Genomic DNA, 27,183 nt, shown 5'->3' on the forward strand with positions numbered 1-27,183 from the left:
TATGATGTCCTTATGTCATTCCACAACTCGTCTGGTCTTCAGTCAATAGTATTCAATGCGTCAAATATATTCCTGAGATACTCTCCAAATTCAGGTGGGATGTACTCAAGATTATATTTTGGCTTTCATGGACTTGCTCTGATTTCCTTCAGCTTCATCTTGAACTTCTATATGAGCAATACTACTACTGGCTGAGCAGCATTCCATTGTATGTATACACCATATTTTGTTTATTCATTTATCTGTTGATAGGCATTTAGGTTATTTCCACCTTTTGGCTATTGTGAATAGTGCTGCAGTGAACACTGGTATACAAGTCTCTTTATGAGTCTCTACTTTCAAGTCTTTTGGGTATATTCCTAGGAGTGGAATTGCTGGGTCATATGGTAGTTCTATTTTTAGTTTTTTGAGGAACCATCACACTGTTTTCCACAACGGCTGTACCATTTTGCCTACCAGGGATTCTTACAGGTAACTGTTCAGTCCCTTCAACATACTAAGTTCCCAATACAACGCATCTGTTGAGTGAATGAAGTACTAGGAGAAACAGGTACAGACGGCACAATGGTAAAGAGGGAATTAGGGCAGACTGCAGAGAGGTGATGCTGAGCTGGTTCCTGGAGGAGGCATAGGAGCTAGCTAGGTGGTTGGCTGCAAAGGGTGCTCCAGGCAGAGGGAATGGCAGGTAGAAGTACATGGGGGCATGAGAGCACATCAGGTGTGGGGTCGGACAAGCAGTTCAGCACGCTGAGAATGAAGGATGAGAGCTGAAGTCAGAGGCGGAGGCAGGGGTGGTCAAGGAAGGCTTGGATGCCATGCCAAGGAGTTTGGCCTTTCCTCTCAAGACAGAGGAGTGCATCTAAGATGGCAATGGGCATGCACAGGTTTGATGCTGAGAAGGACCAGTCTGGCTGAAATGTTGGCCCTGATCTGGGCCCCACACTGGACACACAGGAGGTGCTTTGCATATGTCTGTTGAATGAATGGATGCACAGCAGTGGTTCTATACAGCATGAAGGGTCATATCCATCCCTCCTTTACTCTATCTTATCCTTTCCTTGTTTCCTTCCTCCCTCCCTCCTTCCTCTCCCTTCCTCCATTCCCTCCTTCTTTCTCTCCCTCCCTCTTTCCTTCATTACCTCCCTCCCTCCCTCCTCTCCTTCCCTCTTTCCTTCCTTCCCTCCTTCCCTCATTCCCTCTCCCCTCCTTCAGTCCCTCCCTCTTTCCTTCCTTCCTTCAAATAAACAGACTAACATATACCAGGCCCTTGCCTTGATCTAGGCAACCAAACAGGTACAGGTTGTCCACAGGTTTTCTCATCTGACTTCATTAATACTATACCCAATATATACTCTACTACATGGTGTTTGCTGGACTCTCCCCACTTCCTGCTGTGAGCTACTCCCTGGGCTTTACTGCCAGATGATGCAGGACAGTGCTCCTGGGTGGCCCTGCCCTCACTGACTCAGCTGCTGATTCACCTGTCCTTCTGGGTGTGGCAGCTGGAGGCACTAGGACCAGCGAGATACCTCCCTGTGCTGACACACCAGTGTCCCTACTTTCCATCCCTGGGCTCAGAGGTCCAGAGGCTGAGAAGACTGGCTAGGAAGCGCTTCCTTCTGCCACCCTCATCCCACCCCCACACCTGAAAGCAGGTAGGCCAGCCTCTACCCAATGACGTGCTGAAGACATGATTCCTCTCCTTCTTCTACTGAGCACCTAGGTGTTGGGTATTCCAGGTCTCAGGATGGGTTCCCCCAGAAGCAGAGCCCGAGACAAGGGTTTGAGTGCAAGTAGTCTATTGGGGAAACAATCCAGGTAGAAGAGCAGAGAAGTGAGGCAGGGAAGGGAAGAAAATGAATACAGGGTGCATTAAAGTGCAGGTTACCACTGAGGGCAACTGGGGCTCAATCCCACTGGTGACCCCAGGGAGATGCTGTAGAACACCAGAGTGGTGCATTCGAGGGGCAAGGAAGCTGGAGCGTTTATCCTGCAACTCTTAGCCTCCACTGGCCTGAGCTGCATGCAGTGTGAGCATAGCAGAGAACACCTTCAGAAGGAGCAGACACAGGTGCTCAGCTTACAGGGAAACAGTGAGTGCCCAGGGGATTCAGGAGAAGCACCTACATTGTGCCTGCAGGCTCTATGGCATGGAAAAAGAATAAGCAGCCAGGTACAACTGCAGTCCTTCCAGTGGTCTGGGGACAAGAGGTGGGCACAACCCAGCCAGATCAAAGCGAAGACCAAAGGTGCTTCTAGGCCAGCCTGTCCAATAGAAATATGATACAAGCCACACATGTAGTTTGAAATTTTTTGGTAAAAACCAGTTGCCATTGAGTTGACTCTGACTCATGGTGACCCCGTGCGTGTCAGAGTAGAACTGTACTCCATAGGATTTTCAATGGCAGATTTTTCGGAAGTAGATCACAAGGTCTTTCTTCCAAGGTCCCTCTGGGTGGATTCAAACCACTAACCTTTTGGCTGGCAGCCAAGCACCTTACCATTTTGCACCACTCCATGCAATCACTTGATAGAAAACTTATTAGTGGGGCAGTTTGCATTCTTTATTTTGTACAAAGTCTTTGAAAACTGGCATGTATTTTACTAACAGGACATTTCAGTTTGGACAAGGCACATTTCAAGTGTTTTGTAGCCATGTATACCTAGTGGCTATCAATTGGACAGTGCAGTGTTGGAGCACCAAAGAGGAGTATCAACTCAAAGTCAGACAAGGAATTGCAACAACGGCTTCCTGAGACACTGAGTATAAATCCAAGCCCCTTACATCACACCACAGCCTTACAGCCAGCAAAGAAGAAGGTACAGCCAAGAGCCTTTCTGACCATCCTCCTCTGCCCAACTCTCAATCCCTTGCTTTGTTGTTGTTGTGTGTCACTGAGTTGATTCCCACTCATAGCGACCTCATGTGAGAGAGTGGAACTTCTCCACAGGGTATCCTAGGCTGTAATCTTTATGGGAGCAGATCGCCAGGTCTTTCTCCTACAGGGCTGTTGGGTGGGTTCAAAATGCCAACCTTGCAGTTTGCAACTGAGCACTAAACCGTTGCACCACCAGGGCTCCATTGCTCTCTCTTTTTATCCTTGATTATTTTCTTAAGTTACACAACATCAGGAATAATCTTGTTCATTAATACTAGTTATTGTCTCCCACTGTCCACTGGCACCCAGGCTCCCAGGGCAATGCCTGGCACACCTGTTCCTGTCAAGATCGATTCTGACTCATAGCGACCCTGCACAACAGGAGCTGGGTAATCAATATGTGTTGAATAAATGAATGAACAAATAACTACACTGATGGAGGAAAAGGGAAGCACAGCGGAAGAATCAACTGGCGTTAGGTGAAATATTCTCTTTTGTATTCCCAGCACACAGTGCCGTCACTCAAGAGATGCTTGCTCAAAAATGGAAAAGATATTAACGGTAAGGAGAGACAGGAAGGGGGGACTACTTTAGTCAGGAGGGTCTTAGAGGATGAATGGGAGTATGCAGGGTGGATAAGGCATTCCTGGAAGAGAGAACAGCACGTGCAAAGGCACAGAGGCATAGAGGAGCAAGTCATAGGTGGCCCGTGGCTGTTACAGATTGAATTGTGTCTCCCGAAATATGTGTCAATTTGGCTAGGCTGTGATTCCCAGTGATATGATGTGATTTTCCTATGTGTTGTAAATCCTACCTCTATGATGTTAATGAGGCAAGATTAGAGGCAGTTACTTAATGAGACAGGGCTCAATCAACAAAATTACGTTGTTATCTTAAGTCAATCTCTTTTGAGATATAAAAGAGAGAAGTGAGGTGGGGGGGCGGGAGGAGGACCTCATACCACCAAGAAAGTAGGGTCAGGAGCAGAGTGTATCCTTTGGACCCAAGTTCCCTGCACTGAGAAGCTCCTAGACCAGGAGAAGATTGATGACAAGGACCTTCCTCCAGAGCTTACGGAGAGAGAATGACTTCCCCTGGAGCTGATGCCCTGAATTCGGACTTCTAGCCTACTAGACTGTGAGAGAATAAACTTCTGTTTGTTGAAGCCATCCACTGTGGTACTTCTGTTACAGCATTACTAGATGACTAAGACAGTGGCCAACCCACATTAATTGCCTCCCCTTACTAGTAGAATCCCCCTGTCATGAAACAAGGGGTTTTGATGCTCTTTGCTCAGTCTTCTGCCTAGAAATAGCATCCCGTCCTCAATCTGATCTCTCCTCCCTATACTCTTGCCCAACCTGGCAGGCAGGCTGCTGGCCTCTCAGACCTCTCTGCTCAGGTGACTTCCCAAGCTCTAGCCACCAGAGGAGCCTTCCTGGCTGGTAGTATGTATCTGCAGCCAGGCAGCCTGAGACTCATGCCCACAGCCCAGGCCTTTTTAGGGGAAGGGAAACTCTCTCTACAGTAGACTTGAAGCCCTGAACCACTAGGCGCCATGAAGGGGAGAAAGCTGCCTGAGGATGAAGTCAGCAAAGAAGAAGGCAGACTCCTTGGCCGTGAGACCAGAAGAACTGGGTGATGCCCAGCTACCATTTCTGGACATTTAGATCAAGGATTCTACAGAAGAATCCTAATCAAAAGGGGGAAAATGTGGAACAGAATTTAAAATTTCCATGGAATCCAGACTTCCTGGAGTCACTGAGATCAGATGACCCCCCAGCAACTACTATCCTGAGGAAGTCTTTAAACCTGGAATCAAAACTATTCCCTGAAGTCATCTTTGAACCAATAGTTTAGCCTAATTAGAAAAGAATGTCTGTATTAAGCTTACATGCATTTAAAGAATTATCTGTATGTAATCATACTGACAACAGCAACTCAAAAAGACAGATGAGAAGCTTGGGGGTGCTGGGTAATGAGCTTGTGTTAATGACGGTGAAATAGTTTGGGAAAAGGTTGTCGAGAAAAGTGGCACAACTTGAAGAATGTAACCAACGTCACTGAATTTCACATGCAGAAATTGTTTAAGTGGTGTATTCTTTTTTATTAAAATTTTTATTTTGCTTTAAGTGAAAGTTTACAAGTCGAGTCAGTATCTCATACAAAAATTTATATACACCTTGCTATATACTCCTAGCTGCTCTCCCCCTAATGAGATAGCACACTCCTCCTCTCCACCCTGTATTCCCTGTGTCCCATTCAACCAGCTCCTGGCCCCCTCTGCCTTCTCATCTCCCCTCCAGATAGGAGCTGCCCACACAGTCTCATGTGTTTACTTGAGCCAAGAAGCTCACTCCTCACCAGTATCATTTTCTATCCTATAGTCCAGTCCAATCCCTGTCTGAAGATTTAGCTTTGGGAACGGTTCCAGTCTTGGGCTAACAGAAGGTCTGGGAACCATGACCTCCGGGGTCCTTCCAGTCTCAGTCAGACCATTAAGTCTGGTCTTTTTATGAGAATATGAAGTCTGCATCCCATTGCTCTCCTGCTCCATCAGGGATTCTCTGTTGAAGTGGTGTATGTTTTGTTGCATATATTTTCATAAATAAACAAATGAATGAAATGAAAGAAAAAAAGGAGGAAGTAGAGCCCCCCCTCCCAAAAAAAAAAAAAAAAAAAAAAACCTAGTATGCATCAGACACTGAGCTAAACACTTTTCTAGGCTGGCTGGGTAAATCTGCCCTGCCTCTGCGCACGGGCTCTATAATAATTCCCGGATGAGGAAACCAAAGCTCAGAGGAGTTTGTAGCCTGCCAAGGGTCATGCAGCAAGGAGGTGTTGGACTGGCATTCTCTTAACGTTTGCGTGTGCACTACTGCGACAGACGCAGTACTACGCAAGCCCCCCTGGCCTCAATGCCCTCCCTGGATCCAGAAGTGCCGGAAGCCAGTGCTAGCCCTGGACTTTTCTTTCTTTTCTGTCACTTGCCACTGAAATGTGCCTGTCTTAGTTATCTACTGCTGCTATAACAGAAACACCACAAGTGGATGGCTTTAACAAAGAGAAGTTTATTTCCTCAGAGTAAAGTAGGCTAAAAGTTCAAATGCAAGGCGTCAGCTCTAGCCGAAGATTTTCTCTCTGTGTTGTCTCTGGAGGAAGGTCCTTGTCCTCAATCTTCCCCTGGACTAGGAGCTTCTCCGAGGAGGAACCCCGGGTCTAAAGGACGTGCGCTGCTTCTAGTGCTTTTCTCTTGGTGGTGTGAGGTTCCCCACTCTACTTGCTTCCCTTTCCTTTTATCTCGAGAGATAAATGTTGGTGCAAGCCACACCCCAGTGAAACTCCCTTTACCTTGGATCAGGGAGGTGACCTGAAAAAGGGTGGTGTTACAATCCCATCCTAATCATCTCAACATAAAATTACAATCATAAAATGGAGGACAACCATACATGGCCTAACCAAGTTGATATATACATTTTAGGTGGGACATAATTCAATCCATGACAGTGCCCAATACAAAATAGTACCATACCTACTTTTCCCAGAGCGGTGACGGGACTTGCCCAGATCTCCTCATCATTATGGGTGGCTGGAGTAGAACCAGGACTCCTGGCTTCTCTGCAGGGCTGGTCACCTGCCCTTCTTACAAGTCACAGTAAAGATTGCCCTTTGTGACATGGCCACACTCACCTGAACTCTGATTTGAACCCTGTGAGGGGAAGTCAGAGTCCTCTAAGGTTAAACTTGCCTGGGGCATGCACGTTAATTACACACACTCATGCCTCAGGTTCCCATCAGTCACTTTCTAGCCAAATGAGGTTAAGGTGAGCCAAGAGCCATTAAAGTCTCAAATCCAGTGGGAACTCTGAGGCAAAACGGAATGACCTCACGCTACCAGCTGGGAAGGTCCACTCTGACTGGTATAAACACCCAAACCACTTTCTCCTCCAGCCACAAGACAGACCTGCTCGGAGCAAAAGACAATCACAGATATCTTTTGGGATACACCGTCAACGCTATGTAATTTGCGACTTGGTCTGCAGACAAGCGTTCAACGTGTGTTATAACTGTCTCCTCCTTCCCTCTCCCCCTACCCAGAGAAGCCAACTGCCAGGCAGAAGGGAGAAAGAGGGACATCGGAGTCAGAAGAGGTGGGTTTCAGAGTGGGCTGCGTCTCCCACCATCTGGGGAACCTTGGACAAGTCACCCTCTCATACTTTTCATTCCTTGATGGCTCTCATTGTCTGGTCATTCATTCACTCAACAAACATTTACTGACTGCCTACTACACTAGACACTGTCCTAGAATCTATGCATAAGTGGAGTGAGACAGATGGTCCCCCACCCTTGTAAACTTTCACTTAAAGAAAAATAAGAAAGACAGACTGAACGTCAATAAAAGCAAGATGGTGCCTGTTATAGAATGCGCTGTGTCCCCCAAAATGAACTGTGTCCACCAAAAGTAAGTGTTATAAATCCTAACCCCTATACTTGTGGATAGAGCCTTGTTGGCACGGTGGTTAAGAGCTCAGCTGCTAACCGAAAGGTCAGCAGTTCCAATCCACCAGCTGCTCCTTGGAAACCCTGTGGCGCAGTTCTACTCTGTCCTACAGGGTAGCTATGACTTAAAATCAACTCTATGGCAACGGTTTGGTTTTTTGGTTAGACTTGTGGATGTAATCCCATTAGGGAATACGGTTTTTTTATATTAATGAGGCCATATCAGTGTAGAGTGTGTCTTAAGCCAAGCACCTCTGGGCTCTAAAAGGAGCAAATGAGGCACAGAGAAGCAAGCACAAGCAGAGAGGAAGATGGGTGCCACGTGCGATAACCAAGGAACCAAGGGAGAAAAGCTGGAAGAGACATGGACAAAGACAGAGCTGACAAAGACAACTTTCTTCTACAGCTGGTGCCCTGTATTTGGACTTCTGGCCTCTTAAACCGTGAGAAAATAAATTCCTGTTTGTTAAGGCCACCCATTTCTGGTATTTCTGTTACAGCAGCACTAAGAAACTAAGACAGTCTCGCACGCACACACACACACACACAAGCACACACACGGGGGAGGGGGGTGCATAAGGTTCTATGGAGGTGTATAAAGTGAGGAGGCTAGGCAAGCTGGGGGAAACTGCTAGAGAAGGCTTCCCTGAGGAAGTGCCCTTTGAGATGAGGCTTGGCTGTAACCAGGAAAAAGGAGAGACGGGATGCCGAGAGGGCTCTTGCTGAAGGGCAGCATCAGGGAAGGTCCAAGAAGGGAACAGAATGAAGGAACCTACAGAGCTCTCATCTGGCTGAAATGCAGACAAAGAGGAGGGTCATGTTTGATGCAACCGGATGAATTAAAATTAAGAGGTGGGAAACAGGAGATTGACTCGAAACACACACACACAGAGAGAGAGAGAGAGAGAGCCTGGAGCACTTCCAGAGGTGATTGAACAGGGAGGATGCTGGCTGGGAGAGGTGCGTTTGGGGTTACTTAAAGGGGCTGATGCAGAACAGAGACTCTTGAACGTATCCCTAAGGAACTTGACTTGAACTTGAGCTACTGGCTCTCCCTAGCTACAGTACTTGGTTAGTGGAGCAGACATTTAGTTTTCACCTGCCCAGCATCCAATATCTCTTCTGGTGATTGCAATCCAAGTTCCCATTGAGTGAACCACCATTTCCCTGCTCTCGGTCCAGTGGTTCCTATGGTACTGACCGTCAACATCTCCCAACTCTAGGGATGGGCAGGTAGCAGAATGTTCCATCACCTTATCCAGAGAATGACACAGGGTGGGGCAGGCAACTCAACTTGGACCAATGGGAATCAACTCAGAGATTTTGCTGGAACTTCTGGGAAGAAAAGCTCTGATCTACTGGGGTTAAACTGTTAGCTGTAGGACAGGGACTTCTGGAAGCCACCACATGGAGATTCTGAGAATAAAACACAGCTGAGAGATGAGCAGGGAGAAAGATTCAGTGGGGATGCAGAGGAGGGAGAAAAACAAAGAAGCCAAACTCTGAATTTTACCCTGGACACCTCTCTTATGTGAGCCAGTGAATTCCTTTATTGCTTAAGCCAGCTCGAGTTGGGTTTCTATCACCTAAAACTAAAATCATGCTGACTCATACAACTACTCATTACTGCTGAAAACTCCATTTCTACTCTCCTCTCTTACCAAAGGAGCCCTGGTGGCCCAGTGGTTAAGCACTCAGCTGCTAACTGAAAGGTGGGCAGTTCAAACCCTCCAGCCACTCCTCTGGAGAAAGACTTGGCAGTCTGCTTCCATTAAGATTCCAAAAAATCAAACCAAACCCACTGCTGTGAGTCAATTCCAACTCATAACGACCCTATAAGACATGGTAGAACTGCCCCATGGGGTTTCCAAGGAGTGGCTGGTGGATTCAAACTGCTGACCTTTTAGGTAGTAGCCTGAGCTCTTAACCACTGCACCACCAGGGGTCCCCATAAACATTACAGCCTTGGAAACACTATGGGGCAGTTCTACTCTGTCCTACAGGGTTGCTCTGAGTTGGAATCAATTAGACAGCAATGAGTTTGGTTTTTTTGGTTCTTACCCAACTTGCACTGTTTAGAAATTTCCAACAACTGCACCTCACACTGGAGAAGCAGCTAGAAAGGGACTCACCTCACCACTGTCTGTGCCTCTGGAGCCTATCTGTCAATTATGTAGCTGCTGATGAAAAGGAAGAAACAACAAAGAATTGTGGGGGGGCTCCCCGCAGTCAGTCATACTAATGACCTGTCTGTAGTTACTCTGCAAACCTCAATTTTCAGGAGTTCGGTGCCTCAGCCAAAAACAGTCACTCTACACGTCAGCCTGGCAAGCACGTTTTCACTTTGGAAGTGATTTCGCTGTTGCCACAGTTCTCAGTTCTCAGGAAAACCCATGTCATTGTTTATGAGCACCAAACCCCAAATATTTGCAGAGAATCCCTCTTAGGAGCTTTTGGTGTTACATATGGTACCCACACAAAGTGCTCCACATTTTTTCCTTTTTCCAGATAAAATTGTCCTCCACTCAAATCTGTAAAACGCATTAGCTCATAGTTTCCATTTTAAATCAAAATCAAGTCAACTCTACTATGGATTGGGTATCCGAAGCTGCTGTTTTCCCTCAGAGTATCTTTGGAAGTACTAACACTTCGGATGGCCCAACAAGGAGAAATGTGAAAATAGAGACCAAGGTCCATAAAAAAAAAGCCCAGGTTCCATCCAATTTTCAATCACTTGCATACACCTATGAAGAACAAGCTCCGCTGTGAAAGGATTCTACTAGTAACAAGCATAGAATTGGCATCTTATGTTCATGATTGACTTAGCAGGTGCCATTAGTGTGACTTCAACCACAAGTATTTATTGAACATCAACTATGTGCCAGGCACCAGGGCAGGCACTGGGATAAGACTCATGGACAAAGCAGTCATCACTGTTGTCTGTTGGGAGCAGATAATACACAAATTGGAGGATAATACACAAGTAAATAAATAATTCCAGATTATTACAAGTGCAATGAAGAAAACATACAAGGAGCAGCCAGAAAGAGTAAAAGCTGGGGTGGTGTCTTAGCTCCTTAGTGTTGCTGTAACAGAAATACCACAAGTGGGTGGGTAGCTTTAACAAACAAATTTATTGTCCCACAGTTTAAGAGGCTAGAAGTCAAAATTCAGGGCACTGGCTCTAAGGGAAGGCTTTCTCTGTCCGGTTCTGGGGAAAAAGCCTTGTCTCAGCTTCTCTAGCGTTCTCAGTGTACCTTGGAGATTTCCACATTTGTGCCTGCTTCTCTGTGCCTATTCTGCTTTTTATAGCTCCAAAGTAGGTTTAAGACACACCCTACACTGATAGGGTCTCATTAACATAATACGGAAAACCCTATTCTCCAGTGGAATCGCGTCCACAGGTAGAGAGGTTACGATTCCAACACATATTTTGAGGGCAAAACAATTCAATCCATAGTAGGTGGTGAAGAAAACCTAGGGAAACGGCATGTAAGCTGAGACTCCAGGATGAGGAGTCACCCCTGTGAAAAGCAGGGGACTGAGGGCCAGGAAGTGCAGGAAGGAGGCCCTGCAGGCAGAGGAAACAACGTGAAGCCAAGTCCCCCGACAGGATGGCGCTGGCTGTGTTTGAAGAACAGAAAGAAAGCCAGTGTGCGGAAGCCTATGGAGGAACGGGCGGGTGCAGGGGTAGTCAGGGGCTGGATCTTGCTGGTCTTTGCAGGCCATGGCAAGGAATCTGCATTTTATTCTAAGTAAGATGTGCAAGCAAGGGGAGGTCGTGGTGGACCATGATCCCGTGCAAAGAGTGGGGAGACTAACCCATGCTGGGCATATTAAATGTGAGGTGCCTGCCAGATATCCAAATGGAGACACTTAGGCATTTGAGAGAACTGAGTCAGGAACTCAGAGGACAGGTTCAGCTGGAGATGTGATCTGGGAGTGGTTAGCAGACAGGTGGTCTACAAAGCCCAGGGGCTGGAGGAGTTACCCAGAAGAGAGTAGAGACAGGAGGGCATGATGACATTTTGAGGTTGGGTGGGGTGAGGGGAACCCGACTGAGACAGAAAGAGGGGCACAGGCACAAGAAGAAATCCAAGCGGGCATGGTGTCACGGGAGACAGGGTTTTCAGAGGGAGGGTGGTCAGCTGGGTTACAGTCTCCTGGAAGCAGAGGTGACTTGTTGGATAATTCCCAAGCTTTGAGATTTACAGCCACAGGAGGCTGGGAGCAAGAACCTTATCTCAGAAGGTCTTTCTTCGAGCCTGGGGACATAATACAGCAAGGAGAAGTGCTGGCTCCAGGGCCAGATTCCCTGCAAGTGAGTTCCAGTTCTGCCACATGCCAGTGATGGTAGCCTTAACGAACTTTACATTCCTCCCTGAGGTCTGCCTGCCTTTACAGTGGAGGTAACAATGGTGTGGATATCACAGGATGGTTGTAGGGATTAAATGAGTTAATAAACAGCAAATGTTTAGAAAAGTGAAAGTGTCTGGCTCACAGTAAGTGCTGGCTATTATTGTTATCATCACTGCTACCGTTGCTGCTATTGCTATAACAATTAATGCTAAGTGCTAGACACTGGGTTTTACATGTATTGTCTCACGCAGCAGATATTATGATTTTCTGCTTTACAGAGGACACTTGTCCAGGACCATCCAGTAGGTTCCCAGGCTGGGCCTGGCAGTCACGTCTGGGTCAGACAGAGCCTGTGCTCTTAACCACTGCTCTGCAAGTCCTCCACATGAGGCTACTGAGATAGCTGATTAATACACAAGGAAGAAAAAAACAAAAAAACCCATTGCCATCTAGTCGATTCCAACTCACGGCGACCCTAGACCGAGTAGAACTGCCCCATAGAGTTCCAAGGCCATAAATGTCTACAGAAGCAGACTGCCACATCTTTCTCCTGACTAGCTGCCTGTAGGTTCACACTGTCAACCTTTCGGTTAGCATCTGAGCACTTAACCACTGTGCCACCAGGGCTCCTCCACAAAGAAGAAAATGGCTCACTAAGTGTGCTTTTGCTTCAACTTCCATTTCCAGAACTAGGTGTTGGTTTTAAATTGGTTCTGGCAAGGTTTGGGCTACTAGAAAACCAAACCTTATCTTGCCTTCACAGGGCTTCTGATCAATGAAGTGGTGTGGTTGTACCAGTTGAGCTCGGTATGAGCTCTGTTGCAAGAAATCTCAGCTCTTCCCAGGAGAGTAGAGCACGGTCTCTCCACGTGTATGGGGCTCTGGTCCCTGCCCGACTTAAACCACAGCAGCCCTGCTCTTATTTGTTTTACACACTAAGCTCTCTTTTCAGTTTTCTCTTGAAGAAAATACTCTGAGGATACTAAAGTTTGAAAACCGAAGGACTCGGCATTTCTCGAACTATACCTGCATCAGAATCACCTGTGATGGTTGTTAAAATGGAGATTCCTTGACCCCACTACAGACTTAAGCAATCTGAAACACCTGGGGTTGGGCCCAGGAATCTGCTTTTTAACCAGTTCACCAGGTGGCTCACAAGCATATTCAAGTCTGAGACCCTCCTAAGGATGCTCTCTATCACTGTGCTGTCTAACCTGGTAGCCACTAGACACTTGTGGCTAATTTCAATTTAATTATAAATTAATTAGGAACTCTGGTGGTGCAGTGGTTAAGCGCTCAGCTGCTAACCAAAAGGCCGGTGGTTTGAACCCACCAGCTGCTTCACAAGAGAAAGATGTGGCAATCTGTTCCTGTAAAGATTAAAAAAAAAACCCAAACTCATCGTCGTCGAGTCAATTCCGACTCATAGCGACCCTATAGGACAGAGCAGAACTGCCCCATAGTGTTTCCAAGGAGCACCTGGTGGATTCTAACTACTGACCTTTTGGTTAGCAGCCCAGCTCTTAACCACAGTACCACAGTGTTGGAAACCCTATGGGGCAGTTCTACTGTGTCTTACAGGGTTGCTATAAGTCGTACTCAACTCAATGGCCGTGGGTTTGGTTTGGGTTTGGTAAATTAAATAAAATTTAAAAACTGAGTGTCTTAGTTGCTTGAGGCACATTACTGTGCTCAAAAGCCACGTGTGGCTGATGGCTACCTCTTCTGGACGCCACAGACACAGAACAGTCCTGTCATCACAGAAAGTTCTATTGAACAGTGCTGGAAAGTTCCTTCTGGCCCAAACATTCTAGGACGCGTGAATGCTGTACCCCATGTGTTTGACGTGAAGGCACTAAATTTCGTCAACATGTTCTACAATTTTAACTGTATTCAAGCCATAAGATGCCATCTAAAGTTATATTATTACACCTATCATATTGGACTGAAATTACCTGTTTTCATGTCGCTTTCCCCTGCCACGCACTGCGGGCCTTGAAGGCAGGAACCCTACTAGTATTATTTAGGTCTGTATTCTCAGTGCCTGGGGCTTAAGTAAACGCTTGGGGATTACTTAACTGGCCCACACAAGGAAAGCAAAATTCAAAGCTGATAACCATCTGTCCCAGCTGCAAGCATTCAGTACCAGTAAGAGCCGGGGAAATACACCCGTCTTCATGGCCTTGCGACGCAGCTCCGGAACAACTTTGGTTCAAAATCTACCCTATTGCATCTTGTGTAGTGCTGAGGGTAGGAGGGCAATGCAAAGAGGGACCTGGAAGCACCTGACCCGGAACACAGTTAAAGAAAAAACAAAACAGCTACCGTCAAGTCAATTCCGACCATGACGACCCCTTGTGTATCAGAGTAGAACTGTGCTCCACAGGGTTTTCCGTGGCTGATTTTTCGGAAGTAGATCACCGGGCATTTCTTCCAGGGTACCACTGGGTGGGCTTGAACCTCCAACCTTTTGGTTAACAGTTTGCTCTACCCAGCAGCTCTGAAACTAACTTTTGAAGAAGAGAAGGAGCCAAGACCAGGGTCCTACTATCCCAACGCTATCTAAGTAGCACCTTCCTTCATGTAACTGAGAAATGACTGATGCCATGAAATAACAAGTCGAATTTTAAACAGCCTCAATTATACTGAGAGGGCTTTCACATTGGAACTCGGATAATGTTTTCAAAAACACATTTTCTTTTACACCCAGAAGCCATAAGGCTTTCCAATCCTTCCAGTAATGTTAGCAATGCAGCTCAGAGTTAAGAGGTCAGCGCTTCCGCCTTCAGCTCAAGGGACACATTTCCCGTCCATGCACCACATTCATTCTTGACCCTGCCCTGCGGCCAGAAGGGGACATCAGCTGGGCTCAGGGAAATTCAATTTGGGCTGACAGCCCGCGGTATGATAATGACGGGGCCTCTGCCTTGACATCTGGAAGGCACAGAGAGGGCGGGGAAGTCTGAGGTTTCTCACGGGCTTGGTTTAAAAAACCAAACACAGGCCCCTTGCTTTTGACTCAATTCTGACTCATGGCAACCCCATGTGATACAGAGTAGAACTATGCTCTGTAGGGTTTTCTTGGCTGTAATCTTTATGGAAGGAAATCACCAGGCCTGTCTTCTGCAGCACCGCTGGGTGGGTTCAGACTGCGAGCGTTTAGGTTAGCGGTCGAGAGCAAACCGTTTGCACCACCAGGGACCTTGGACTTGGTTTAAGAGGTTTGACACAGTGGCTGCAAGAACAGGCTCAAGCATAACAAGGATTGTGAGGATGGTGCAGGACGGGGCAGTGTTTTGTTTTGTTGTGCATAGGGTCACTATGAGTGGAAGCCAACTAGATGGTACCTAACAAAAACAATAACAAAGTTTAGGCCAGCTTGTTTTCAGGTATGGAGCAAAATCCTGAAAATAAGGCCAGCTGATTTCTACCGCTGGCTTTGAATTCGATTCAGCTTCTACATGGTCCTACCCTCCGCCCCCCACCTCCACCCATCGGTATGTGGGGTGAAAAAAAGGAAACAGATCCTATTCTTGACCTTTCCCAGGGGTAAAAGATGCATGATCATGGGGTATGATTTTATTCATTCAACCATACATTTATTTTAATAACAAAACAAACGAAATAAGAGGTCCCTGTACTCAGGGCGGAAACCCTGGTGGCATAGTGGTTAAGTGCTACGACTGTTAACCAAAGGGTCAGCAGTTCAAATCCACCAGGCGCTCCTTGGAAACTCTAATGGGCAGTTGTATTCTGTCCTATAGGGTCATTATGAGTCGGAATCGACTCAACAGCACTGGGTTTGGGTTTGGGTTGGTTGGTACTCAGGGCTTCCAACCAGGTTCATTTCCAGTTTGACTCCTTGATGAGAATTGTATTTCCACCCCACATCTGGAGCCCTGGTGGTTTAGTGGTTAAGAGCTCAGCTGCTAAACAAAAAGTAGGCCATTCAAATCTACCAGCCACTCCTCTGAAACCCTATGGCTCTACTCTGTCCTACAGGGTTACTATGAGTCAGAATCGACTCAACAGCAATGGGTTTGTTTTTTATCCCAGATATACTGAATCAGAATCTCACCTGAAGATCTTGTTAAAGTGTAGATTCTGATCCAGTATATCTGGAGTGGAAAGACAAATTCAGTATGTCTGGGGTGGAAAGGCAAATTCTCAGCCAGAACTCGGGTAGTGATAAATGTGGAAAGTCTCCCTACACCTGTAGCTTCCTCGTCTTTTCTAATGAACTCACAAGCTCCAGCCAGTGCCTGCTCCATGGCATGCCAGGTCTAGGCCGACAACTGTCACAGTGATAACAAACAGAAAAAGAAAACCTGGCCCCTTCTCAGTGCCCGCCAGCAGGGAGCAGAGGGAACGGCTTTAGATTTTCTGATGTCTTCAGCCCACCCAACGATGTGGGAACCTCCCCCATCACATAGGTCTATTGAGATGGACATCTATATTATTTGAGCAGATTGGGGTCTGCAGGGCTGGATTGAGTTACAGGCCCCTTCCAGCTCCCCTCCCAGTCTCCTGCACTGAGCTTAACCTGGCGGGTGTCATTCTGCATGGCATTTACCTGTCCCCTTTCCTCTAGACAGAGTGCCATGAGGGCAGGGGCTGAGTCTGTTGCGTGCGGCTTTGTTTCTCGAGCACCCAGCCCAGTTCCTGGCACATAAGTAATACACATTTGATCGCTACAAGTCAGATAAATGAACCCATAAATAAATGAATAAATCAGAGGAAATAAAGGTGCAGGAGCTCGGACTCGAGTTAAGAGAGCAGGCTTTGGAATCACGCTCTACCACTACTAGCTGCACAGCATGATTTACTAAAGCATAACACAGACAGAGAAAACTGCCGCCTGTTGTACATGCAGCACTCAAGGAAGCCCTAGGCCCGGGTAACCAGCACCCAGATCCGAAAGCGAAACATTAGCAGAACCTCACAAGTCTGCCACATATTCCCTTCCAATCACTATCCCAGCCCACCCTCACCCACCATAAGCCACCATCCTGCCATCTGCATGGGATCTGATAAGTTACTTATTCTCTCTGACCCTCATCTTCAAGGTGGGAACATAATACCCACCATGCTATGAGTATAAAATTCTAAAAATTCCTGTGCAGTGCCTGGCAAACAACAGTGGTATAGTAGTAATGGCAGAAGTAGTAGTAATAGAGGCAGCAGTAATAACAAAAGCAGCAACAGCTGTAGTAGTCAAAATGGTAAAATCAGCAGTAGTAATAGTAGAAGCAGCAGTAGCAGTAATAGAAGCAGCAGCTATAGCAGTCATAATGGCAGAACCAGCAGTAGTAGCAATAGCAATAGTAGAAGCCACAGTAGCAGTAACAGAAGTAGCAGTAGTAGTAATACAAGCAGCTGCTGTAGCAGTAATAATGGTAGAACCAGCAGTAGTAGTAATAACAGTAATTGCAATAATAGAAACAACAGTAGTAGTAATACTAGAAGCAGTAGTAGCAGTAATACTAGAAGCAGCAGTAGCAGTAATAGAAGCAGCAGCTGTAGCAGTAATAATGGTAGAACCAGCAGTAGTAGCAATAGTAGTAATAGCAATAGTAGAAGCCACAGTAGTAGTAATAGAAGTAGCAGTAGTAGTAATACAAGCAGCTGCTGTAGCAGTAATAATGGTAGAACCAGCAATAGTAATAATAGTAGTAGTAATAGTAGAAGCGACTGTGTTAGTAATATTAAAAGCAGCAAAACAGCAGGCTGTCTCATTAGAAGAGCAGTAATAATGGTAGAGCCAGCAGTAGTAGTAATAGTAGAAGTGGTAGTAATAGCAGTAGCAAAAATAGTGGTAACAGTAGAAGTAGTGGCAGCGGTAGCAGAAGTGGTTGCAGTGGTAACAGCAGAAGTAGTACTAGTAAAAGCAGTGGTGGCAATAGTAGAAGTAGTAGTGGTGGTAATAGCTGACACTTACATAGCACTTAATCTGTGCCAGGCACTGTTCCAAATACTTTGACTCATCTAATACTCAAAACAACCTTTATACGGTTGTGGAAAATAGAATTTTGCAGATGAAGAAATCGAGGCACAGGGAGGCTAAGCAGCTTTTCCAAAGTCACATAAGTGCAGAGCCACAGACCCAGGACTCAAACTCCCACGGTTTGGCTACAGAGTCTCTTCTTTCAGTAGCAATTGTCCAATAACTATTAGCATGACAAATGTCCTCCAATATCTTTCTCTTTTTCCTCTATAATAACAACTCTCAATTTGTGGTAAGCACATGGCTTCACAGAATGAAAATTACATCTCTCAGTCCTCCTTGCAGCTAAGTGGAGCCAGAGAATTAAATTCTGGCCTATGGAATATGAGCAGAAGCAGCAGGTGCAACTTCCAGGAAGCATCCTTAAAGGAAAGGGGCTTGCCTTCCTTCCTCTCCTTCCTTCTTCCTGCTGGTAGATGTGATGGCTGGAGCAGAAGCAGCCAGTTTGGACCCTGAGGTGACCTTGGGACTAGAAGCCCACATGGCAGAGAAACAAGATCGAAAAGGCCTGGTCCCTGATATCATAGATTGCAGTAGTAGCCCTGTGTCACCTGTGTTAGAACTTTTAAGTAAGAGAGAACTACATGTCTGTCTTCTTTAATGTTCTTTCAGATTTTCACTCATAGCAAAACCTAATCCTAAATAATGCGCCGAATTATTGCAATTATAATTAACATCACCTAAAAAGACACTGAGAAGCCTTGGTGGTACAGTAGTTAAGCACTTTGCTGCTAACCGAAAGGTCAGCAGTTGGAACCCCCTAGCCACTGGATGGGAGAAAGATGTGGCAGTCTGCTTCCGTAAAGATTTACAGCCTTAGAAACTCTGTGGGACAATTCTACTCTGCGCTATAGGGTCATTGTGAGTCAGAATTGACTCAATGGCAATGGGTTTGAGTTTTGGTTTAAAAAGACACTTATAAAACTAATGCACCCTTTGTGCTAGACTCTTGATTAAAAAAAAAGAAAGAAAACATGACTTTATGTAATCCTACAGTAGACAAACTATAAAAATAAGCATGCAAAGGCTCGTTTACCCTGGAAGGTGGTCACAGTCTCTCGTTACCTTATGTTTGGGTCGCTTAAAAGTTTGCCAGGTTGGCCTAGTCTCCAGCCTCTCACCTCTCCCACCCACTCAGGACGCTTTTGCTTGTCTAATCAACCTTAAAAGCTTTCATCCTAAAAGTTATAAGAATTACAACATCCATGTGCCTACTTTATGCAAGACACTTTAATGCATACCTTCTTTTCAAATCCACATAAAAATCCTGAAACATAAACATCATTACTCGCTTTTACTGACAAGAAAACACTCAGAGAAGGTCAGTGACTCGCCTGAGGTCACAGAGCAAGTCAACGAAAGGCCAGGATTCAACCACTCCATCTGTCTCCAGTGCCCACACTCTTCCCACCACACCAAGCTGACCTCCCAGAAACACCGGCCAAAACAAGTGGACCCTGTGCCAAGTTATTCTGATAATGTTAAGATTCTTGTATTCTATGAGCTTTCTCTGCCTAGTTTTCTCGGCTCTTCCTGCCAAGTCTAATTCCTTATCACCCCCCAACACAAACCTCTACCCACTGAGGTCAGACGCCTTAGGCTCTCCAGCACTTGCCCCTGCATCAGGCCTCAGTATTCCCAGCTGCAAAATGGGGCAAGACATGGCTTTACCAAGAGTAACATAGCATAGAGGAAAAAGGCAGGGGTCTCGCGGTCAGGAAAAACTTACTTCAAATACAGCTGGGCAAGTTCTTTATCCGTAAAATAAATGTAATAATTCCCACTTGGCAGCACTGTTGAGTGGACTGAATGAAATAAAGTTTCCAAAGAGTCTCATACATGGTAGACTCAGATAAAACTGCACGAGTAACACGTGCCTTCTACTTTTGTTTGACAACCGCTCTTTCCCCTGGCGAGGTATTTTCATTAGCGATGCTATGCCAATTTTTAATTACATGTTGCTGTAAAAAAAAATTAGTACAGCACGCTTACGAAATACCTCACAGGGGGAGGGAGCAGTTGGCAAACGAATGTAGAAGGCATGCATTATTTGCGTAAAAAATACAGTATCATTGCTGCCATAGTCATTGTTGTTTCTACTCCTGGCTTCTTTCTGGTACCACTGCCCTGCCACATGATCACAAAGATGTGACACAAAGCACTTTGAAAAGTCTACCGCTCTATAAATGCCAGAGAGCTTTTCTTCACTAATCTTCACACCAGATGGAACCTTGGTCAAATCCCAGAGCTAGGGTTTGATCAAAGTTTGTATTTCAAGCCCCCCAAAAAGAATGCCACCACCACATCTCCCAGGCTGGGTTCTCTGGACAGGGAGGGCTGGAGACCACTCACCGATTCCATAGTGAATCTCTCGACGAAAAACTGGAGAGCCGGGAGGCTGAAGATCTCATGTCTCAGCCGTCTCATTAGAAAATTACCTGGAAAAGAAGGTGATGAGAGTCATCCAACAACACCAGGCAGCAGACACTAACTCAGACCAACACGTGATTGCATTTGGAGGTGGGCGCCACATTAGGGAAGCTCCTACCCCGCAGTGAGACTGTCCAGGAATATGCAAGAAAGCCACCAGGAGGCCACTCCTTCAGCTCTCCACTTCTAGGCTGACATCTCCATCATCATGACTCTGTGCTAGTGCTCTGAAGCCTTCCTGCATTCTATTTCTAGCTCTCTGCTGGAGAGCAATTTACAAGTGATTAACTTCCCTAGACCTAGGCTCCTAAACATGAAATTAAAGTGTGCTGACAGGTGCATCAGAAAGACAGACACACACAGACAGACAGCTGCAGCTATGTGCCCACCGGAAAGCGAAGGTGTTCCCTGACAAAAGAAATCAGCCCCAGGAAGGAGACCGACAGTATAGATGGATACATATATCTCAGGACAGCCCCTCTGAACCTGAGAGAGGATTTTAATTAATTCATGCATACCAGAGCTTAATTAATTGCTGAGTGCACAGAGCGCAGAAGTCTGGGATAAAAGGTGTTACATAAGGGAACAGCTTCAATATTTGCAGAAGGGAGGGGAGATAGAGGTGGGATGTGGAAGCAGCTTGGTCTTCTTCCAGTGATCCATAGCTCAGTGGCATCTCCATCCATCTGGGGCCAGCAACTGGAACACTCTTGACCCCACGGTCTCCTTCACCCCCATATCCAATCCATCCCCAAGTCCTGTCCAGCTTACTTCTTCCAGATCTCCCAATCCAGCCATGCCTCTCCATCCCCGCTGACATCACCCAGGCCAAGCCCCCATCATTTTCATCTGAGTATCACAATTGCCTCCTAACTGGTCTCCTCTCATCACCATTTCCCCTCTGAAATTCAGTCTCCCATACCGAAGCCACAATAATCTTTTTATTATGAAGAATTCTGTTCATACACAAAAACAGAGAAGTGTATCATAAACCCCATGTACCTAGCCCCCAGCCCCAATCACCATCAATCCATACTCAACCCTACCCCACCCACACCCTAATGCTTCCCCTGCTCCCGACATTATTTTGAAACGAGTCCCAGACATTATTTCGGCTGTACTATAGCATATGGAAACCCTGGTGGCATAGTGGTTAAGTACTACGGCTGCTAACCAAAGGGTTGGCAGTTCAAATGCGCCAGGCGCTTCTTGGAAACTCTATGGGGCAGTTCTACTCTGTCCTATAGGGTCGCTATGAGTCAGAATCGACTCGACTGCACTGGGTTTGTTTGTTGTTTTTTTTTTTTTGGTTTTATAGCATATACTTCTAAAAGACAGTCTTTTAAAATATATATAACTTCAATACTCTTAACCACACCTAAAAAGATGATGATAGTTCCTCGATATCAAATATCCACTCAATGTTCAAATTTCTAATAGTCTCACAAATGTCAAAGACTTTTTTTTTAGCAGTTGTTTTTAAAAATGCAGATCCAAATAAGCAATTGGTTGCTATACAGAAAGGAAAATTTTAAAAAACTAATCTGATCATGTCACCTCACTCCACCCTCAGCTTAATACTTCCCAATGGCTTCCCGTGCTTTAGGATAAAAATCTAAATTGTTTAACACCAGCTGACTGCTGCCTACTTTTCTGGCCTCATCTTGTCTACTCCAGCTTATTGCTCCTGCCGTACTGACCTTCTTTCAGATCCTGGAACTTGCTCCGCTACTTCTACCATAGGTCTTTGCCCATGGTGTTTCCTCGGCCTAGAAGGTTTCCTCACTCACCCTATTTATCTAGTTAACTCCTATACTTCCTTAAATGTCAGTTCCTCATGGAAACCTCTCCTGATTCTCCAGATTAGACCAGAGAATCTCTCAGCTAAATGTTTAAATGAGATGGGAAACTGACAAGTGTATCCAAAAACTCATATGTAAATGCAAGGGACCTAGAATAGCCAAAACAATCTGGAAAAAGAACAGAGTTGAAGGATTCACACTTCCCAATTTCAAAACCTATTATGAACCTACAATAAGCAAGACAGTGTGGTACTGGCCTAAGGACAGAAATATAGATCAACAGAATAGAATTGGGAGTCCAGAAATTAACCCATACATTTATCATCAATTGATTTCAACAAGGGTGCCAAGACAATCCAATGGAGAAAGAATCGTCATTTCAACCAGTGATGCTAAGGCAACTGGATGAAGAATGAAGTTGGGCTCTTACCTCACACCACATATAACCACTAACGCAAAATGGACCAGAACCATATATGTAAAAGTAAAAAACTATAAACTCTTACAAGAAAACATGGAGTAAGCCTTTGTGACCTTGGATCAGGCAATACTTTCTTAGACAAAACATCAAAAGCACATGCGACCAAAGGAGAAATAGATGCACTGGACTTAAAATTAAAAACTTTAGTGCATCAAAGGACACCTTCAAGAAAGTGAAAATACAAACCATAAAATGGGAGAAAATATCTGTAAGCCAAATATCAGATAAAGAACCTGTATCCAGAATATATAAAGAACTTACACAAGTCAACAATAACAAGACAAATAACTCAAGTGAAAAATGAGAAAAGGATTTGAATAGACATTTATCCAAAAGAAGATACACAAATGGTAACAAACACATGAAAAGATGCTCAACATTAAGATGCAGTCATTAAGGAAATGCAAATCAAAACCACAGTGACCTACCACCTCATACCCACTAGGACGGGTATAATAAAAGATAGAAAATGGTAAGTGTTGGAGAAAAATATGGACAAACTAGAACCCTCATATATTGTTGGTAGAAATGTAAAACGGTGCAGCTGCTTTGGGAAATAATCTGGTAATTACTCAAAAACTTAAATGTGGAGTTACCACATGACTCAGCAATTCCACTCCTAGGCATATACTCAAGAGAACTAAAAACAGGTGTTCGAACAAAAACTTGTACACGAAGGTTTATAGCAGCATCATTCATAGTGGGCAAAGGGTAGAAATAACCTAATTGCTCATCAACTGATGAACGGATAAACTGGAATATAATTGGCCATAAAAAGGAATCAAGTTCTAACATGCTATGATACGGATGAACCTTAAGAACGCGGTGCTAAGTGAAAGAATTTAGACACAAAGGTCATACAACATATGAGTCCATTAATATGAAATGTCCAAAAGAGGCAAATCCACGGAGACAGAAGGTAGAATACTGTTGCCAGGGTGTCCCTAGAGAAGGACATATTTGCTGTGGTACAACGGTTAAGCGTTTGGCTGCTAACTGAAAGGTCAGTGGTTAGAACCCACCCAGTGGCTCCATGGAAGAAAGACCTAGCCACTTGCTCTGGTAAAGATTACCGCCTAGAAAAACCCAATGGCACAGTTCTGCTCTGTCACAAGGGGTCACTATGAAACGGAATCAACTCAATGGCACCTACTGACAACAGCTGTCGAGCCACTGCAATTCAGAGGATTTTTACAGAGCAAAAACTGACTAATACACATGGCAGCATTAATTTATGGACACTAATGAGGAGCAAGGAGCCCTGGTGGAGCAGGGGTTAAAGTGCTCGGCTGCTGAGGTCAGTGGTTCAAATCCACCAGCCGCTCCACAGCAGAAAGATGTGGCAGTCTACCTCCGTAAAGATTACAGCCTTGGAAATGCTATGGGGCAGCTCTACTCTGTTCTACAGGGTCACTGTGAGTCAGAATCAACTAGACAGCAATGGGTTTGGTTTTGGTTTGGTAAACGGGTAGCAACATGGGTTGGAAGAATTGGAAGCAATGCACATAGACAGCATAAGTGTGGTGACAATTAACAGAGCTACCTCTTGCACAGTTTGACCCTCACAACGATCTTACATGGTAGATATGGACCAGTTTTACAGATGGAAAAACCAAGGCTCAGAAAGATGAAACAGTGTGTCCAAGATGGTGCAGCAGAACTGGGATTCCAACCCAGGCTGTCTGACTCAAAAAGGGCAAGCCAGGCTTCCCCTCCATATGTGGGACTTGCAAATGCTCAGGGACAGCTGTCACATGAGTCCCGGGTCCACCCACCCATCTCCACCTTAATCCTTTCTTTTACAGGTTTTCATGAACACTGCAGGAGGAGAGTGGAAAGACCACTGGGCTGGAATCAAAAGACCTGAGTTCTAATCCTAGTTCTGCCCCTCAGCAGAGCCTCGTCCTCGGCAATCAGGTCCCTTGTTTGTGAAATGAGGCCACTAACCCTAGCCTGGGCTACGTCATCAGGCTGTTGTGAACCTCCAGAGAGGCAGTGTGTGAACGTGCAATATGAGGTGTGACACCAAGTCAGCTAACGACCTGCTCCCTGGACTCTGAACCCACTCCAATTAGGTGAGCGTCTGCAGAGATGTCAGCATCTCACCCACGCTGCTTTAAGACCCACTGAGGCTTTGAGACAGGTTTTCTTTTCTCAAACAGGGATTACTTCTTTCCAGTCATGAAAGTAATTCAGATCCATCACGAAAAATATTAAGGCATAAAGCTAAAATGATTCATTTTCCCAACACTTGGAGATAAATACTGTTAGGACTTTATGATTATTTCCTTTCTGGAACTGTTTTCCTTTTTTCTTAAGGGTGAAAAGAATAATGTATTTCAATTAATATGATTTTCTTAGAACCAAAGAATTACCACTAAGTAAAAAAATTCCATTTTGCATTCATTCACTTCTTCATTCAACAAATATTTGTCTTGCATTCACCATGTGCCAGGGGCTGTTCTTGCCACTGAAGACAGGGCCAAGAACAAAGGAAAGTCCCTGCTCTCGAGAAATCTATATTCACTCAATTATTATTTAATTCAATGAATATACAGCACTTACTACACCCTCTCTTCACTTATCCACAAGATTAGGCTCCAGAAACAAGGTCAATATGCGAAATCAATATTAGGTGAAAATGGAGGACGACCACATCAGATCACAAAATGGAGGATGACTACATCATTACATAACTGTCAAACCACTGAAAATCATGGCCCAGCCAAGTCGACACATAACCTTAGCCATCATAGACAGCATTACTCTGACCATGCACCTTGGTGTTCATTACTGCGAGACGTTATGTCCTTAATCTGCAAGATGGTCCCATAGTAGATTTTTCACTATTGTCATAAATGCAAAATGTCGGATAATGAGATAAGTGGTAAGTGAGGAAACGGTATATATGCAGGGCACTGGATGATGATGATGGTAACAATTACGGCTTCCTTCCTAGATCTTATACTCTTACCCAGAATGACTTGTGATTAAAAATTGGCCCCTAGAACAAACATACCTGGGTTGGAGCTCAGGTTCGGACTCTTCAGAAAGTTGTTTATCCTTTCATACCTCAGTTTTCTCATCTTTAAAACTGGGATAATTAAAGTACCTACCTTATCCGGTCACTGTGAGAACTAGTAAGATAATGTGATTAAAGCACTGAGCAAAATGTTTGGTTCCCAGTAACTGATCAATAAACAGTGACCTGGGTTGTACAAATGGCTAACACATTTGGCTACTAATCTAAAGGTTGTAGGTTCAAGTCTACCAAGAGGTGCCTCTGAAGAAAGGCCTGGCAATCTACTTGCAAAAAATCAGCCACTGGAAACCCTATGGAGCACACCTCTACTGTGACACACATGGAGTCAGAATCGACTCATCGGCAACTGGTACTGGTAGTTGGTGGTAATGATGTTACTGTCTTATTTAATCCTCACAGCCATCTTACAAGAAGCTGAGGCTCAAGAGGTTAAGAAACTCACCCAAGGTTATGTAGGTTATCTCTTGGGCACCTGAGCTCAGTCCCACTGGGAGACTCTGGGGAACACACCTCAGAACCATCCCACTGAAGGGAAAGGAAGCTGTGGTCTTCATTCGCCAGCTCCCATCCATCACAATCAGGGAATAAGCACAACCAGGGGATGCCCTCAGGCAGAGAAAAGGCCCAGTCTGCAGTGTCTTCAGAAGCCCTGCTTTCATCATTCATTAACCAAAAGGTCAGCAGGAAACCACCAGCCCCTCGTTGGGAGAAAGATGTGCGTCTGCTTCTGTAAAGATCACAGACTAGGAAACTCTATGGGGCAGTTCTACTCTGTCCTATAGGGTCAGTATGAGTCGGAATCGACCTGTTGGCAATAGATTTGGGTTTTGGTTGGGCAGTGGCTTCCAGGGTAGGTTCAAAAATATGGGCAGGAACCAACAATATCTGTTAAATAGGTGCTCAATAAATATTTGTCAAAGGGGTGAGCGAATGTCTGATACCAACCCCCTCGCTCTTACCCATAACCTCTCATCTCCTGCTGCCATCAGTGATGGAAGATTTAAGGCAAGTACCTGCTACAGTGAACTAGAATTCATCCCCATCAAGCATCGCATTTGTTATCCACCCACGTTTCTGCCTTCCCATTGAAATTCCATTCTCATTTCTTGACTTACATTATGTCAGGATAGCAATTCCTACCTGGGACATAAATAATCTGGTACGTAAACCTTTCTTTACTGACAGTCCCCAAATAGGTGTTGAGTTTAATTCCATGAAAGTGCCTTCACAGGTGTTGGGGGCTAGATCTTTTTATAAAGGGTGTTATGAACTCCTGAGTCACGTGCAGCTGGCTACAGCTTGCACAGGTTTTTTTCCCCCCAAGAACATCACAGCAAACACTTCCTATTTACCAATGCAATTCTTTCCTGTTCTGTGAAGCTGTATTTAGAAAATCAAGGATCTAAAGAAAACAGAATGCAGTGGATTGAAAGGTGGTCCCCCACAAGTTATATCCATATTCTAACCCCCAGAGCCCCTGTGAATGTGACCTAATTTGGAAAAAGGGTCTTTGCAGATTTACTTAAGTTAAGGATCTCTAGATAAGATAGATCCTTCTGGATTATCTGGGTGGGCCCTAAGTCCAATGACAAGTATCCTTATAAGAGAGACACAGACAAGAGATACACCGAGAGAAGAGGAGGAGGCCACATGAAGATGGAGGCAGAGACTGGAGTTACATGGCC

The 27,183-nt window shown here is 45.3% G+C and overlaps 1 protein-coding gene across 3 annotated transcripts in view; it reads right to left on the reverse strand.

The window, feature by feature from the left end:
• Positions 1–27,183, reverse strand: part of ASAP1 (ArfGAP with SH3 domain, ankyrin repeat and PH domain 1) — a 360,432-nt gene that overhangs the window by 297,064 nt on the left and 36,185 nt on the right. For all 3 annotated transcript variants that reach the window (XM_064268087.1, XM_064268086.1, XM_064268091.1), the window contains exon 2: positions 20,095–20,180. In XM_064268087.1, coding sequence (XP_064124157.1) covers positions 20,095–20,153 — 59 coding nt within the window. In that variant the 5' untranslated portion in view covers positions 20,154–20,180. The remainder of the gene's footprint in view (positions 1–20,094; positions 20,181–27,183) is intronic.

This window comes from Loxodonta africana, chromosome 14 (assembly GCF_030014295.1).
Source record: "Loxodonta africana isolate mLoxAfr1 chromosome 14, mLoxAfr1.hap2, whole genome shotgun sequence".
Lineage (NCBI taxonomy): Eukaryota > Metazoa > Chordata > Mammalia > Proboscidea > Elephantidae > Loxodonta > Loxodonta africana.